Source organism: Ovis aries, chromosome 9 (assembly GCF_016772045.2).
Source record: "Ovis aries strain OAR_USU_Benz2616 breed Rambouillet chromosome 9, ARS-UI_Ramb_v3.0, whole genome shotgun sequence".
NCBI classification, from domain to species: Eukaryota; Metazoa; Chordata; class Mammalia; order Artiodactyla; family Bovidae; genus Ovis; species Ovis aries.
Genome location: NC_056062.1, coordinates 13,804,473 through 13,822,073, shown reverse-complemented (window position 1 = coordinate 13,822,073; position 17,601 = coordinate 13,804,473). Strand labels below are relative to the sequence as shown.

The 17,601-nt window shown below is 61.9% G+C and overlaps 1 protein-coding gene across 22 annotated transcripts in view; it reads right to left on the bottom strand.

Annotated features, from left to right (window-relative positions):
- The window catches only part of PLEC (plectin), a 53,959-nt gene that overhangs the window by 25,786 nt on the left and 10,572 nt on the right, over positions 1 to 17,601 (bottom strand). For 2 of the 22 annotated variants that reach the window (XM_027973311.2, XM_027973313.2), the window contains exon 1: positions 10,488 to 10,618. The exons of 8 other annotated variants lie outside the window; for them this stretch is intronic. In XM_027973311.2, the coding sequence (XP_027829112.2) occupies positions 10,488 to 10,533 (46 nt within the window). In that variant the 5' untranslated portion in view covers positions 10,534 to 10,618. Of the gene's footprint in view, positions 1 to 119; positions 717 to 1,595; positions 1,920 to 2,361; positions 2,477 to 3,730; positions 3,802 to 6,966; positions 7,715 to 10,487; positions 10,619 to 17,601 lie in introns of those variants that run through there. 12 more of the 22 variants (XM_027973298.2, XM_027973299.2, XM_027973312.3 and 9 more) reach the window with 6 other exon arrangements.

Genomic DNA, 17,601 nt, shown 5'->3' with positions numbered 1-17,601 from the left:
GAGCCTGGGGGCGGGGCTGCGCCTGGGCCAGGCACCGCCCCCCGGCCCCCGCGGCCTTCCCGGGCGCTCTCGGAGACGGGTGCGCCCTCCGGCACCACCGCCCCTCCAGCCGCACCCACCTACGCAGCACAGCTGCCCGTAGAGGTAGCCCCTGCGCGCCTGCTCGCAGCCCCCATCCAGCCAGCACGGCCGTTCCAGCACCACCTCCTTCTGCGCGGCGAAAGCGACGCCCGCCCCCCGTGTGCCGGGCGCAGCCATGAGCCCGGGCGCCCTGCGGACAGCAAACAGGACGGTGCGTCGGCTCCCCGGCCCACGCGCGAGGCCGCCGGCTCCGCACGCCACACCCTCCCCCGCCGGGCCGGACGCTGAGAACCTGCCCCCGGCGGCCGCCCCGCCCCACGGGGACCTGGAAGCCGCGCCCCCGCTTGGAGGGAGAGGACCAGGCTGGTCCTGGGGGTAGCGGGGGAGGCTGCGGCCCCAGGACAGAGGCTGGGAACTGCCCGAGCCTGGCGTTCCCGGGACGAGCTCCGGCTCCCGCAGGATTCGCGGGAAAGGCCGGGTGTGCGGAGCAGGGGGCTGAGAACTGAGCAGAAGCATCGAAAAGGGGCGCCGAGGACAGCAGGACCAGGGAGCGGCCGAAGGGGTACCCCGTGCCCACGTGGGCACAGGAGACAAAAGCTGAGGGAGGGAGGGCCAAACCGAGGCGGGGAGCGCTGACCTGAGCATTTTATTGAACCGTTTTGTTGAACCCCGCAGCTGAGTCACCAGGCCCTCCCCAGCCCCCAAAGCCACGCCTAGGAGCCCCATCCGGACTCAGACCTCGGCCAGGCTCCCGCAGAGTAGGCCCACCGGGGTGGCCCTGGCCACCCTCACCCAGGGCAAGCCTCCCCGCCTCAGGCTATCGCCCGGGCCGTCCTGCAGGTCCCCAGTGGGGCCGTCCCTCTGGCCAGAACCCCAGTCCCCTGCTCATTCACTGGAGTGGAGGCAGGCTCCACCCACTCCTGGGCCAGGCGCCACTGCCGAGGGCTATAGCCTCGAGCGGGTGACCTGGAGCCGGGGGAGGGCAGCGTAAGTCCGGCCGCAGGTCCCGAGGCGTTACTGGGCCCTGGTCAAGGGCGCCCAGGCACCTGTCCAGCTCCCGCAGCCCCACCTCCTGCGGCGGCCCCACCTCAGTCCCCGGGACGCCTGCACCTGCCAGCTGCGGTTTCTGTGTTGAGAGTCACCTGTGCTCGCTCCATACGGGCTGCTAGGGAGGGGCCTAGGAAAGCCCCTGCCCCTTGCCGCCCCCTCCCCAGCTGCCTAGACCTCCCCCAGCCCTCCCTTTATGCCCTGCCCAGCAGCAGGCTCCAGGCTGATGAAGGCAAAGTCCAGGCCCTGCCCAGACAAGCAGGCGGGGTCTTTAGCGCAGGGTGCGGAGCCTGGGGTCCACACCTTGTCTGGCCAAGTGCCCGCGCGAGCCTCCAGGACAGGAAGGGGCGGGCATAGGGAAATTCAGGGGCGGGAGAGAGGCGGCCCCTCGAGCGCCCCGCCCTCAGCCCCCTGGCCGGCTGGCGGCAAGAAACAGCAGCCCCGGGGGTGGCCACCATCGGCCTTACCTTGCTCATCCTGCACCCGCGGGCGCCCCCGGCGCCAGTGCCACACGGCGGCCAGGGTGACGACGTGGCCCACGACCACGAGGGAAGGAAACAGGCTGCCCGAGGGCTCCATGGCTCTGGAGGCGCCGGCCTGCGTGCTCGGCAGGCGCAGCCGCCCTTCGGAAGGGCTACTCCAAGCCGGGCAGCCCCCCTTCCTTCCCCGAGGAAGTGGAGGACGGCTAGGGGTGCCCGGGACCGGGGACCGCCCCCTGCGGGACCGCCCGACCACTGTCGGCCGCCGCCGCCGCACCAACTGCGCTCCCGCCCGCGCCTCCCTCCCGCTCTGGCCACTCGCGCTCCCCACCCGCCCCACCTCCCACGGCGGCGCCGCTCCGCGGGCCCTGCGCCGCTCGCACGCTCAAGGTTAGCGGAGCCTTAACCCCTGCTCACCCGCGGCCACACCCGCCAGGAGGAGGGGCCTGCGGGGACGCCTGGCTGAGCGCAGCCCCCCCATCCCCTAGCCCAGCCCGGGCCCTCGCGGCCTCACACGGGCCTCCCCCGCCCCCACAGGGGGTGACCGTGGCGCCCAGCACCCCATTCTGCCTCCAAGGGTGCCCCTGGGGACAGCTGCCAGCGCCCCGGTCCTTGCTGGCCTCCAGGCTCGCAGCGGACTCAACCGTTGTCAAAGACAGGGCGACCCGACGCCCCCCGCCCCGCCGCAGACAGCAGACAGGGAGGGGGTGGGCCCCGCAGCGCCCGCTGGGCTCTCAGAGGCAGCCCCACCTACCCGGCACGATCTTCATTGGGGACAGCGCGGGGCCCACGGGTCCGACAGCGAGTAGGTTTGGGTGTCGGGAGGGTCACAGGCCCCTCGGAGGCGGCAGCGAACGCAGAGGTGCGTGGAGGAGGGCACGGCGCTGCTGCTGTCAGCAGAGCTGTGTCCGTGGGGGAGGGGGGTGGGCAGGGGGCCCGCGGATATAAATATCCCAGGAGGGCAGGCCAGGCCCGTCATCTGTCCTGACTTAGAACATGACGTGCGGAGCCAGGGCACCAGCGCCAGGCCAGCTCCCACGGTGAGTCCAACAGGGGAAGCCTTGGGTGTCGGGGCCCACCTGGGAGCAGGGTGGCCCTTGAGCCTGGGGGCTCCTGTCCTTGTTGAAAGGCGTGCAGCTCCCGCCCTGCCCACCCCTCGGGCATGGACAGCAGTGGGGGAGCACTGGGAAAGGCCACCCTGGCAAGCACCACCACCCCCTCCCCTGGCAGGTCACCAAACAACACCTGGCCCAGACGGACGGGCAGGACGGCCTCCCAAGGTCAGGTCTCAGGCCAGATCGGGCCGGGCCTCCCCAGCAACCCAGGACGCTCAGGTGCCGGCCCCAGGCCCACACAGACCCTGGAAGCCCGGGGTCTCAGACATCCCAGGGCCAAGGTGTGCTCAGGAAACAGCAGGTGGAGGTCGAGGTCCCGCCCCCTCCTCCCTGTCAAGTCTGACCCTCTGAGAACCCCATGAAGGAAGCCCGCAGGGGCCATTCTAGTCTGACCCTCTGAGAACTCCAAGGAGTAAGCCCCACGCGTCACCGCACCACACAGTTGAGGAAACTGAGGCACAGAACCAGCGAGGAACACCCCAGCCACGCGAGGCCGCGACCTCAGCCCTGGTCGACTGCCTGGAACATGTGGGCAGCCGGCAGCAGAGCACAGCAAACCACACTTGGCCTCTGGCTGCCAGGGAAGGGATGCCCCGGCCCACGTGGGGAGGCCAGGGGCAACGGGGAGGGGGTGGAGGGCCAGGCCCACCCAAGCCTCCTGCCCATCAACCCCAAGCTTCAGAAACTCAATTCTGAAGGAAACCGGCCTGCAGGGGCCAGCTGTGAAGGCCAGGGCTGGGCTCCTCCTCAGAGGACTCCGTGCTCCAACACCAGGGGGAACCAGCTCCTGGAGTCATGGAAGTCTGGGGCAAGGCCTGGCACCCCGAGACACGTCCATCCCGCCCCAGACACACCATAGGCGGCATCTCTAGACAGAGCCATGCTCATCTGGAATCCACAGTCCTGCCCCTGCAGGGCCCCGGCCACAGGCTGGTGGGGAGAGCAGAGCCCCAGCTGGAGGCCTGGACCCCTCCTGAAGACCTGCACCCTGGCCCAACCCTACCCTACCTTGGCCCAGCTGAATCAGCTCCTCCATGCTGTACCTGTCCATAGCTGCCGACCATGAGCCTGGCTGCTCTGGAGCAGCAGAGAGGAGAGGAAGGGAAGGCAGGAAGGAGGGAAAGGGTGGGAAGCAAAGGGAGGGCTCGCCAAAGCCCTGGCCTCCCCACCCAGTTCTGGGAGCCTGGCTCCTCCTCATGGCCACCCCTTAGTCAGAGAGCCGGGCAGAGTGAAGCCCAGTGGACCGACGGGTCGGACCAGCCCGCCTGCAATCCCTGAGCCCTCAGGTGTGACTGGAGGGCCCTCCTCTGCCTGTCGGCCCAGCCCACCCACCCGGCAGCCTCCCCACCCGGCAGCCTCCCCACCCAGCACCGGCCCCAGCAGCCTGCACCACCCCAGCCCCTCCTAGACCCCTCCTCTGCCTCAGCCTCCAGGCCTTCAGCCTTGACAAAGGGACATATCTTAGCTGAGTACCAACCTCTGCACTTTTTCCGTGCTGCTGGACTGCCCAGCCACCGCGAGACCCGGTAAAAGACAAACCTAATCGTACGGTAACCTGCTTAGAAAACCCGCCAGAGTTCTACGCGTCTCCCCGCAGATAACCAGACACAAAACTGGAGACTAATGGAGGGCTGGCAGGGGCGCCACGTGCCGTGAAAGGGAGCGGCAGGGCTCTGCGCCTGCGGACAAGCCCGTGGGACAGTCAGGTGCACGGCATGGCCAGGAGCAGCCAGCCTTGCAGGGCACCTGCACCCACAGCATAGAGGCTGCTGGAGCACAGGGGTGAGCGTGTTCGGACAGCACTTCTTTTCTACTGAAGTTCTAGTTCTTTCTGAATTTTGAGCCAGGCTCATTGAGAAATGAAATTCATGTATGAAACCCACTCCCCCGGGTCCATCTCTCCAGTAACCCCAGAGGACCCCTGTCGGACCTCCTGGCAGCTCTCTGAGCGCTGTCCTCCTCGGTCAGGGCTCAGCTCAGGGCGTCTCTCACAGGGGCCCTCCCAGACCACTCGCTCTTCACCCAGCCCATCCATCCCACATGCTGGGGGCCTCCAGCCAGGGACTCAGCCTGGAACTGACTGGTAAGTGGCGGAACAAGCAAGTGGACACCTTCCCACACGGATGAGCAGACCACCAGGGCACGGGGGAAGGGGTCCGCAGCTCCCTGGCGAGGGCTGGCCGGGCAGAGGCGGTCCACCTGAGCAAGGCCGCTGTGACGAGTGTGGCGGGCTGGGCCCACGTGCTGACCTTCCCTTCTGCAGATGGACCAGAGGGGCGATGCTGTGAGCAAGTGAGGGGTCTGTGTGGCACATCGCTGGATAACTTTTAAAGTATTTATTTCTTCATTTAATTTGGCTGTGCCAGGTTTCCACTGGGGCCTGTCAGACCTAGTTTCCTGACTAGGGACTGAATGCAGCCTCTGCCTTGGGAGCGCAGAGTCACAGCCACTGGACCGCCAGGGAAGCCCCACTTGATAATGTTTAAAACTCTGAGAAGTCGACAGTTCCCAATGTCATCAGAAGCTTCCTAGCCAAGCCACCAGGACCCCTGCAGACCTGGCCAAAGCCCTGTGCCCCACCCAGCATCCGAGGTGCCCTGGGCGTCCTCTTGTGCCCAGGGTGGTGCTCAGATCCCGCTCAGCCTGCAGGACCTCGGGGAAGGGGGAGCCCACGCCCTCCGGCCCTGACTCAGCCTGGAGCTGGAACTCATTTCCTGTTGGAAACTCTGAGCTGCCACCGGCGGCAGCGGCTGCGGCCGGGAAGGGAAGACTGAGTCACCCCTCAGGGCTGGGGGCGCCCCCCCCCTGCTCGCTGAGCCACACCCAGTCCCCCCTCCTGGCCCACAGCCAACTGCTCGCCCAGCCGCTCAGCCCAGCACCAGCCCAGCCAGGCCACAGACAAGGAAGGAAGGAGATAAAAGGAAGGGGTCCATGCTCCCCACACCCACGACCCAGGAAGGGGGAGGGTCTGCTCTGCCAACCAGAATGGGGCAGAGGCCCCATCAAGGCAACGGTCAGGGAGGAGGCCGCGCGGAGACCGTCCATCAGGTGCTGTCAGAGCTGACCACCGCCCAGCCCAGTACTACTGTCTCTGGTGGGGGACACGGTCACCTTACTGACAGGCGCGGGAGAGGCCACGTGGTGAGCCCCGCCACCCACAACCTCCCAAACTCCCCGAGATGGGCTCCCACGCCTGGGCCCTAGTTAGTGGGTCCAGGCCCAATCCGGGCCTGCGCCTGGGTCCCCTGACCCCCCACTCATCCACCTGGCAAAACTCCTGCCCACCGTGCTAGCCTCACCCCAGGCCCCCACCCACCCCCAGAGACCACATTCCTCCCCAGCTGGAGAGACATGGAGTCCACCCTATGCTGGGGATCCGCTACCCTCACTCAACACGGAGGCCGGTGAGCTCAGAAGCACAGGTGTGAGCCTGAGCTGCCCGCGACCCTCTGCCCACCTGGGTGGTGCAGCACAGGTCCTTAGGGACAGGGGGCTGCCACAGTGCGGGGCACAGTGCGAGGTGCCAGCCCCTGGGACCCAGGTCTCCCCAGGATGGATCCGCCTAGACCCCAGGCAGAGTCTTGCACTGCCACGGCCACGAGTCTGCTCTTCCTGTCCCGGCCCAGGGCTGCCTGCTAGGCTGTCACCCACCCCAGGCTGACCAAGCACCCAGCCACCATATCACATCTGTGCCACACAACCGGGGGGCGGATGTCACCCCCGCTGGACAAACCCACGGCTCAGAAAGACCAGACAGTCATTCCCACTTGGAGAGCGGCTGTACCCTGTCCCATCCCAGCACCCCCTCTGCACGCCCCCACCCCCTGCAGAGAGAGCCTGGAGCAGACAAATCCCTGGGGCAGGGAGGGGGCAGGCAGGGCACAAGACGAGGGTGATGCTGGCGAGAGGGCCCAGGATGCCAGCCAGGGCTGTGCCGACAGCTGGTCCTGCCAGTCCGAGAACCGTGAGCCCCACCCCCAGCCCCAGGGTGTGCCTGGCTATGGGTGGCAGTAACCCATGGGCTCCTCCTTGGCCTACCCACCCCAAGATCCTCAAGCCAGGAGGAGGAGCCCTGGATCCACTGGCAAGAGTGCCTAGGCGGAGAGAGCGCCACCTGCTGGCAGGAGCAGAGCTTTTGCACACCTGCTGCCCACCCCGTCCACCAGGCCCAGGCCCCGCACCCCCACCCACCAGGCCCAGGCCCCCACACCCCCGCCCTCCAGCTGGGGCCAGGGTGCAGCTACCTGTGGGTAAGGCAGGCTCCAGCCCCTGCCTCGCCAGGGTCCCTGGGGTGGTGGCAGGCACCACAGGGGGCTCCAGTGCCCCCTCCTCAGGCTCCTTCCGGCGGTAGACCCACCGCTCCTCTCGGGCAGTGTCCTCGGTGGGCAGCGGCCCCCGCTTGGATGGGCAGCCCAGGGGACCCTGTACGGCCTGCACATGGGGGGTGCGGCGAGCGGGCATCACCATGGCCACGGGGCGGCGCACACGCTGCAGAGAGGCAGGCACGATCTCCGGGGGCAGGTGCAGGTACTGGCGCAGGTGGGCAATGCCCTCGTTGGTCAGGTACCAGTAAAAGTGGCGCCAGGCGAAGGTCTCCCGCACCAGGCCCCGCGCCCGCAGGGAGGCCATGGCCCGCATGACCTGCAAGTTGGTGACGCCGGGCACGTGAGGGTGCAGGCTGCGGGGCCGCCGGTCCTTCTTGGCCACCATCACGCCCTCTCGGAAAAGCACCTCATAAATGGCCCGCAGCTGGTCCAGCGGCATGAACATGCCGGCCACCATGGCTGCGGGTGTCGGTGAGCCGAGGGCACGGGCGGGGCCCAGAGAAGAGGCCAGGAGACGCCCTGAACACAGCGAGGAGATGGGCCCCGGGGCAGGCAGGCTGCGGCGGAGCGCTCAGTTCGAGGGCGCGGGCTCCCGGCTAGCAGCTCGCGGCGCCAGGCTCCCTGGCTCCGTGCGATTCCTGCCGGCACTGCGGCCTGCCCACCGCCTGCGCGAGCCTCCCGCCCGCCCGCCCTTCAGGACGCCCAGGCCGGCCCCCTCTGACTCAGCAGCAAGGGCGGCCCCTCCCACCCTCGACCAACAGGGGCCCTCACAGGGTGGGGGGGAACCTTGCAGAGGGGCCACCCCCGAAGCAGGCCCCCTCCCGCAGAGCCGGCCCACGGCTCCACGTCAGTAATTACATCAGTTTCTAAACACTTCCTTCAAGGTTCTAAGACTCGGGGGAGGGCGGGCCGGCGGGAGCAGCCACGGACCCAGAGTCCAAAGGGTGGCAGAGGGAAGCGGAAGGAGAGAGGGCAGGAGGGTCCTCAGGCCGCGGTGTGGTCTCAGGGCCTCAGGAGTCACAAGGATCTGAACAGGGTGCTGCCCGTCCCGGCAGGGGGCGCTCCAGGTCTAAGGGAGGAGGGCTGAAGTCTTGGGGGGCAGAGAGGAGGTGCTGAGGGGTCCAGGGTCTGAGAAGGGAGGAGGAGAACTGGGGTCTTGGGGTTAGGGGTCTAGGGGCACAGCAGGGGCAGCTGCTACAGCACACTGACAGGCAGGCTGCAGGCACCACTGGCTGCCGTCCATCAGGCAGGCTAAGGGACAGAGCCCCTACCGTCAAATGTCAGACCCAGACACTGGCGGCCCTTTTTAACACTTGCCATGCCGGGCCAGATCAAGGGTGGGCCAGGAGCATGGAGTCAGCTCCGAGTCCAGAGGAGTCGGAGCAGGGAATGGGGCGGGAGGGGGGAAGGGGGCGGGGGGGGGGGGTGTTCAGAGTGGGGCCTCCACCCCCCCACTGCCCCAGGCCAGCTGTCAGAGGCCAGAAGCTCTCAGCTGCTACAGGGAATCAAAGTCACCAAGTCCGCCGGCTCCAAGCCCCTCTCACCCCCCAGAGCCTCCTGTGAGCCAGCTGGACAGATGCATGGGAGCCCAGCTACACGAGGGTCTGGGCGCCCCAGTGATGGGGGGCCAGCAGCTGGGAGGGGACCGTATGCTTCACGTGAGGACCCTGGATCCTGGCCTGGCCACACCCAGCAGTCCCCCCCAGGCCTCGCTGCTGAGCCTCCAACCGCAGACACGCCGCGCCTCCCCATCCCACCCGATACCCCAACTCTCCCACCTGGGGCTGCCCGCTCCACCAAGCAGACACACCCATTCCCACCAAGCAAGGCCAACCCGGGAACTGATTAGAAATCGGACGGAGGTGGGGGGATCCTGAGGTGGGAGGCTCCGGCGAGCAGGCGGCAAACAGGCGGCGGGTGGGGGCGGGGTTCTGAGGCCGTTGCCATAGCACTGCAGAACCGCTCCCAACACACACACGCACACGCGCCCGGAGTTGTGGCAGAGGAAACTGCAGGCACAGCCAACTGTGCCCACAGCCCTTCCCGCCGGCTCTCTGCGGCTCTCCCTCCGCCGGCGGGCAGGGGCCGAGCGCGGCCGGATTCCGGCTCAGGGAGGGCTGGGCGCCGGCTGGGAGGACGCGGGGTGGGCAGCGGCCGTGCCCTCTCTGCCGAGCGGCGCCCGCGCGCCCCGAGGGCCACCAGGACTTTGCGGAACCGACACGAGCTGTGGGTGCAGGCCAGCACTCAGGCTAGCGGCCCGGCCTGGCCCTGCGCTGGAGGAAAGCCATTCCTGGCCTGTCCCTCAGCCCTCCCTGAGGCCACCGGTGCTCCCCCTGCCCACCCCATAGCCCCACGCTGACTTCCTCTCCCTCCCAGCGACCCCGACACCCAACGCACATTTTCTTAGTTTGATTCTCCGATCTAACCCCCTCAACCCCCAAGTACCCCACCAAACCAACCCCAAAGCATCCAGCCGCACCCAAGGTCCCCAAACCAAGGTCTCTCCTCCCACACAGCCCAGCTCTGGCCTCAGCCCCGTCACCCCCACCCTTGCTCAAGAAAGGGGGCGGGGCGCGAAGGGGCGTCCCCCTCCCGCCCACCAGCCCGGCCTCGCGGGCTGAGGGGAGGAGCACAGAGGGACCTAGGGCAGGATGTTCCCGGCCTGGCCCGCGCGGCCGGCTGCGGCACACCTCCCTCGGCCCTAGTCCCAGCGCACCCCCCTCGGCCCTAGTCCCAGCGCACCCCCCGCGCCCCCGAGGTCCCAGGGCTGGGAGAACGGCCCTTTCTGCCCATCCCCCACACTGCGGGAACCGCAGCCGCTGATTCAGCAAAGGGAGGGCCCAGGCGGGCAGACAGGGCGGCCCCCTCCACCCCACTCCAGGCCCCTCCGGGTCTCCAGGGCAACCAGTCGGCGCCCTTTGGCAGCCCCCAGCACCCCCCATCCCAGAACAAAGAACCGCAGTGTGCACTTGCCCGGGGCCAGCCCGCCTGGCGCCTCCCCCCAGTGATCCCCTAGGCCCGGCCGGGTCCCCTCGGACGCTGGGGGCAGGCCGACGAGCTGGGCGGGGACACGACAGAGTGCTGGAGGAGAAAGTGCCGACCCGACCGCCAGCAGAAGCCAGCTCCCGCCTCCGCCCCGCCCCCGCCGCCGCCGCAGCCGCCCCGCCCCCCGACACACTGCAGGGCTGCGGGGCTGCGGGGCCGTGGGGCTACGGGGCTGTGGCTGGAGCCCTCCCAGCCAGCCTCGGGAGGACCTCGCACCAGCTGCAGGCCCGGTGGGTCATGGGCCGGGCCTCCTGGGGCTCCAGCTCCCCACTCCCAAAGCTGCCCCCAGAGCTGCAGACTCCGACCGCTGCTCTGTGGGGACTGCATCCAGGCAGAGGTCACAGCTTGGTCCACAAACCCCATGCCCTGTCTCGGCCCCCCGCCTTGGCCCGCACCTTTGAGGGAGCTGATCTCTTGCTGGATGGCTCGCGAGGGGTCCATGTCTCCGCTGGGGCTGAGGGCGGCGCGGCCGCCGCCACGCAGAGTCCAGCCCCGCACTGCACTGCCCAGGCCAGAGCCGCAGCCTGGGGGAGGAGCCGGGAGGTGCGGGGCGGGGCTTTCCCGCCGGGGCGGAGCCTCGGCTAATCAATGCGCAGGGCCTGGCCACCGGCACTTGCTCCCATGAACGCAGCCCTCACCCCTCCAGCCTCCAGCTCTCAGATCGCCTGACCCCGCTGACCCCAGCCAGACTGCCAGGCCAGCAAGCTAGATCCAGGCGCGCCTGGCAGGCCCAGCCCCCACAAACATTCCCGACCCTCACCGCTGGCCACCCTCAGAGTGCCCTCCTAGTCTCCCCTGCACGTGGCTTTCCTGACCTCGAAATCATGGCCACTCACTCCTTGCTGGAGAGGCCCAACAGTCTGGACCTCCTGGCCATCTTCCCAGCAAGCGCCCCACATGAGGCCCAAAGGTGGGTCCCACTGGGCAGAACAGGCCCTTCATCACGGCTCACTTCCCCACCTGCCATGCTCTCCCCATTCTCCCTCAGCTGGGGGCCCTCCTCCACCCACATGCTCCTCTGGATCACCTCAGCCCGTTGGGTGACATGACCCCCCAAGTGGCAGCCAGCTCCCACCTCCCCACTGTGAGGTCCCCACCGGGCTTGCCTCAGGGTGTTCCTGTCTCTCAGGGTTCCTCCTCCCTCCCTGGAGGCACCACCACCCACCACCCAGCAGCTCCAGCCAGCACCCTGGGGTCATCCTGAGGTGGGTCAGCCCTGCGGGTCCTGGTGGCTCCACCGTCTGGTCTGTCCATCTGCCACCAACTGTCTGGGTCCCAGCACATCTTGCGGGGTCCCCACCACCAGCCCTACTGCTGACAGGATCAGCCTCCTGGACACCGAGCGTCTTTGCCGGCGCCCTGGGGAGAATGCCCTCGCAGGCACTGCCCAGTGGGATGAGCTCGGCCTCATTCATGGTGCCGCAGGCACACCGCTTCAAGGTCAGCCCCAGGAAGCGCCTCCCACTCCACCCTGATCCTCTTTGTGGGGCTGTGGGGCACAGGCACCCCAGTCTCCCACAGGCCTACACCCCAGTCTTCCCTCCGTCCTTACCCAAAGCTCCTCCCTGGGGGCCCACACCCTCCCCAGGCGGGCTGCCACCTTCAGGCATCCACCCTTCCTTCTACAGGCCCACCGCCTGTTGGGTCTGGACTGGGGGGCACATGATGACACCACAGGGGCAAAGCCAGCAGCACCCACAGGCACAGGCTGATGAGCAAAGAAGCAGCTCACACCCCTGTGGTCCTTGGGACCTGAGCTGAGCTCCTCCACCACAGCCAGGCCCCCTCCTTCCCAGCCCTTCTGTCTGGGACAAAGTGCCCCCCGAGTCTCCTGAGACCCTGGCAGGTGTGGCCCTGGGCCAGAGGCAAGGAGGACCCCACCCCCACACACCCCGCCTGCCAGCCAGACCACCGCTGCTCCCAAGGCCCTCCCTGCCCTCAAGTCCCTGTTCCCCACCAGCGCTCCCCAGCTTCACACTGCACCCACCCGGGGACAGCCTGCCCTGCAGCAGCTCACTAGTGATTGGTTGGCAGGTGATAGCCACAGACGGCTTCTACTATGTAGGGTTCCCCCGTAATCACACAGAGCACTCTAGTAACAGGTTCACCTCAGTAATAGATTAAAGGAGAAAACCTATGTATCAATCTCAAAATTGCTGACAATTCATAAAAACTCACTGAGATTTCTGATTTTTACAAAGTGGCCCAATAAATTGGGAAAGGAGGTCCAGGGGTCCCTCAGGGTCCGAGGGGAACTGGTGCCAGAACTCCAGCCAACACTCAAATTCTTGGATGCTCAAGTCCCTTATAAAAACTGAAGTAGTGTTTACATATAGGCTAATACAGAGCAAGTGCTACATGAATAGTGTCAGTCGCTTCAGTCATGTTCAACTCCTTGTAACCCCACGGGCTAGCCTGCCAAGCTCCTCTGTCCATGGGATTTCCCAAGCAAGAATACTGGAGTGGGTTGCCATTTCCTCCTCCAGGGGATCTTCCCGAGCCAGGGACCAAACCTTGGTCTCCTGCACTCATGCGGATTCTTTACTGTCTGAGCCAGAGCCACTGGGAGCACATAGATAACTGTGACTACAATGTAAATCCTATGTAAAGACCATCCACAGCAAATTCAAGTTTTACTTTTTGAACCTTAAATTACTAAAGTGCCCAGTGGCTGAACCATGGGTGGGGAAGGCCAGCTGTTAACAGGAGACCAGACTTCCATCTGAGTCTGACGGTGACACTGCCCCAGAGGCCTCCCCTGTGGGAAGTACCGGAAGCAGGAGCAGCTGGGCGATAGAACTCGGCACGGTGGCTGGGATGTCCCCAAAGCCACACGGCCAGAGGCCAGAGCGAGCCTCCAGGCTCAGCTGCTGGCGAGGTGGATCCAGGCCTATGAGGAAAGGAAACCGTATACACGCCACTCTGACCACAGAGTGATGACAAGTGTCCTTTGCCTCCTCAGCACCTAAACCAGCACCGTCGACCACCCGTCAGAACCAACAAGGCGCCCACTAGAACAGCCAGCTTGCAACATCCTTCGAAAGACTGGAGAGATTTCTTATAGGCTAACAATGGAGAGTTAGAAAAAGAGGGTGGGAGAAACCCTGCATTCGCAGTGCACGATATAAACTTCTCTGGCACGGACTGATAAATATCTGTCAGGACTTAAATGGATAAAGTTCCAAAAGCACAAAGAAAGACCCAGATCCACAGCAGATTCACATTCCCAGTGCAGGGGTCTGAGCCCGCAGGACCACTGCGCCTGAGCTAGAGCTGCGCTCCTGACAGGCACGCCGGCCCCGCACGCCAACTCTGTTAATAATTGCCTCGTTTACCTGCTCACGTGATTGCATATCAGATCGGCGTGGTGCTGCTGTTTGTCTGCAGCCCTGACTTGGGGTGCAAGGTAGGCAGGGGGGTAGTGAGCCCTCTCAGGCACTGCAGAACCTGGCAGACAACCTTTTGTGTGTTGTTAGTCGCTCAGTCGTGTCTGACTCTGCGACTCCTTGGACTGTAGCCCGCCAGGCTCCTCTCTCCATGGAATTTTCCAGGCAAGAATACTGGAGGGGGTTACTATTTCCTACTCCAGAGCAGACACCTTAGGACCTTGTAAAAATATTGTGTTTGAATAGGAATTATTCCCCAGACACAGGGAAAAGTGCCCCCATCTTGTCCCCTCCCTGCCCTGCACACAGTATGCGACTCACAGTCAGGACTGGCTTCCTCTTCAAATCTCTGAAATTTCTTTATGGGGAAAAGTCAAGTAAATACAAACACGATTCTTGGTTTTCCCCCTTTCAACACAAAAAGTGACCCTTTGCCTGCACTGTCAGGAGGTCCCCCGCTGCAGGTCTACACCCACCCTCCCTCAGGCGCTGCCCCCATCCTCTGCTGTTTCACGCACTGCGGTTTTTAGGCCTGATAGACATTTTCACTGGCCTGGTTCCCACCATTTCACTAATACAATCCAGAAACCGGGGTTCTGGAATTTTGCCAATCTGATAGGTGAAAAAACAAAAACAAAAAACGGCACCATGGTGCAGCTGGAGCTTAAATCTTGCTGGTTTGACCCAGAAATTCCATTTCTAACAACAGCCATAGACACACATGATCCAGCAACACAGCTCTGCTATGCAGCAGTTTCCAGCAGCAAAAAAGCTGAACTAGACCAAACCTACTGTTCCATGGGAGGAGATCAGTTTCAATAGGATGCAGTCCTGAGCGGGAAGCTGCCCAAGGACACAACAGTGAGGCGGTGCTGAGACCAGCAGGTGGTATGTGTGCCTGAGCCCAGGCACGCTCCTCCGCTGACCGCTGACACGCCACAGCGGTGCAGGACCCACTCCCCTTGCCCGAGACACGCCTCGTGTGCGTTCTGTCCCTTAGTACACCTGCCACACAAAAACATAAATAGCACAAAATAAAGAGGATATGATTACCATGCAAATCACGAACTCATGTCATAGAAGGATCGTATTTGTTGTAACATTAAATAAAAAGAAGTTACACGTGTCTAAAACACTAGGTTGGTGCAACAGTAATTGCACTTTTTGCACTGTTGACATTTGCTGTTTGATACTGGAATACCTTCTTAAATAAATGTGACTATGCTATACATCGTGTTAATGCGCATTTCTCCCTTTTTGTTTTTCTGCTAGTAACATATTACTTGCTGTTTATCTGTATTTTAGACTATGGAAATGAAGTTAGACAAAAAGCAAATTGGAGCAATTTTCTTATTTGCGTTAAAAATGGGTTGTAAAGCAGAGGAGACCACATCAACAACCCATTCGGCCCAGGAACTGCTAACCGACATACAGTGGTTAGCAGTGGTGGTTCAAGAAGTTTTGCAAAGGAGATGAGAGCCTTGAAGATGAGGAGCGTAGTGGCCAGCCATCGGAGGTTGACAACGACAACGACCAACTGAGAGCCAGATCATCGAAGCTGATCCTCTTACAACTACACGAGAAGTTGCCAAAGAACTTAATGTTCACCATTCTAAGGTCGTTCAGCATTTGAAGCAAATTGGAAAGGTGAAAAAACTGAATGAGTGGGTGTCTCTTGAGCTGACTTAACACGCGTGAGCTGATCGCAAATTTAAAAAGTCCTCATTTTGAAACATTATCTTCTCTTATTCTAGGCAACAACAACAAACTATTTCTTGATCAGATTGTAATGAGTGACAAATAGTGGATTTTATATGACAACTGGCAACAACCAGCTCAGTGGTTGGCCTAGGAAGATGCGCCAAAGCACTTTCCAAAGCCAAACCTGCACCAGAAAAAAGTCATGGTAGAGACTGGTGGTCTTCTACCCATGTGATCTACTACAGCTTTCTGAATCCCAGCAAAACCATTATATCTGAGAAGTATGCTCAGCAAATCAATGAGATGCCCTGAAAACTGCAACACCCACAGCCAGCACTGGTCAACAAAGAGGGCCCAAGCCTTCTCCATGACAAAACCCAACTGCACATCACACAACCAACCAAGCTTCAAAAGTTGAATGAATTGGGCTACAAAGTTTTGCCTCATCCTCTGTATTCACCTGACCTCTCACCAACCACCTACCACTTCTTCAAGCATCTTGACAACTTTTTGCAGGGAAAACGCTACCACAGCCAGAAGGAGGCAGAAAATGCTTTCCAAGAGTTCACTGAATCCCGAAGCATGGATTTTTACACTATAGAAATAAACTTATTTCTTGTTGGCAAAAATGTGTTGATTGTAATGGTTCCTATTTTGATTAATAAAGATGTGTTTGATCTTAGTTATAATGATTTAAAATTCAGAGTCCAAAACCGCAATTATGTTTGCACCTAAATACTTCACAATATTAGATTACAAAGTTATACATAAACTAAATTATACTATAAAATACTGTGCACGTTTTTCTTAAAAACAAGCATAAAACATAAAGCTGTGGAGGTTTTACAGAACACCAATCACCAACTGCAGGCAACCTGGAGGGAAGGCGCTGACCAGCAGCCCCAGATGGTGTGCTCATGTAGAGACCCCCAGTGCCCGTGACTGTGACCTGAAGTGGAAATTGGGTCTTTGCAGATGTGATTAAGTTCAGGATATCAGGACGAGATCACCCTGGCATATCTGGGTGGAACCTAAATCTAATGACAGTGCCCTTATAAGAGGCAGAAAAGAGATCCCCAGAGGACAGGCCTGTGAAGAAGGGGCAGAGGCTGCAAGGATGCTGCCACAGGGCACGCCACAGCCACCAGACCCTGGAAGAGGCAGAGGCAGGCAGGGTCTTCCCTGGAGCCTCCAGAGAAGCCAGTGTCATGACAACACCTTGACTTTGGCCTTCTAGCCTCCAGAGGGGAGAGGAAGTTTCTGCTGTTCCGGCCCACCCGTTTGTGGTCATCTGTTATGGCAGACACAGGAAACTAATGAAGATATTTTTACCAGGAGAGACAAATGTCTAAAAGCGTGGCACTGGTTTTGGAACTGGGTAACAGAAGAGGCTTGAGAACTTGAGGAGTATGGTAGAAAAAGCCTAGATTGCCTTGAGCACAAATCACCGGAAGCTGGAGGAAAGGTGATCCTTATTAAACACAGCAAAAAACTTGGCTGAACTGAGTTCCAGTGTCAGGTGCAAAGTAGAACTTGCAAGAGATGAACTTGCATCTTTAGCTAAGAAGGTTTCCAAGCCAAGTGTGGGAGATGTGACCTGGCTTTTATCTGTTCCTTACAGGAAAGTTCAGGAGGAAAGACACCAATCGTGGAAGGAACTGTGAAACAGGAAGACAGCCTGTGCTGGTGACCCAGGAACTTCACGCCCACCCAGGTTCAGGAGAGGCGGCTGCAGGGAGTCTCGCTGTGAGGAGAGAGAGCCAACGACATGACTGGACAGTCGTCCTCTGAAAAGAGCTGATGTCTGACCAGCAGATCCAACCATCTCAGCACAAGCTGGGCTCAGAGAGGGGCCTCCTGGGAAGGAGGAGCCTCCTCCCTGATGGCATGGGTCCCTGTGACGTACACGGGAGACCCACACGGTCAAAAAGGGTGCTGTATCAGCAGAAACACTGCCAGCTTGGATGGAAGAGGATGAAGGAAAGATGCTGGAATTCAGGGGTTCTGCAGGCAGGAAATGGGGCAACAGAGCAGCTACTCAGCTTCAAACATATGCCGCCCATCAAGGGAAAAATCATGACTTCCCTGGTGGTCCCGTGTCTAAGACTCCCAGCTCTCAATTCAGAGAATACAGGTTCGATCCCTGGTCAGGGAACTAGATCCCACATGCTGCAACTAAGCCAGAGCAGTCTAATAAATAGAATTTTTTTTTAAAGCAAAAGATGACTCCAAGGGCAGAGCCTTGGGCCCAGAGACAGAGGCCGGCAGAGATGAAGGTACAGAGAGCAAAGCATCAAGCCCCAGATGGGTGTTCTCAGGCCTTCAGCCATATTGGAACTTGCCCTGCTGGGGACTGGTGACCCTTTTATCTTTTCTTCCTCCTTTTGGTAATGGAGCTGTCTACTCTATGCCTCTCCAACAT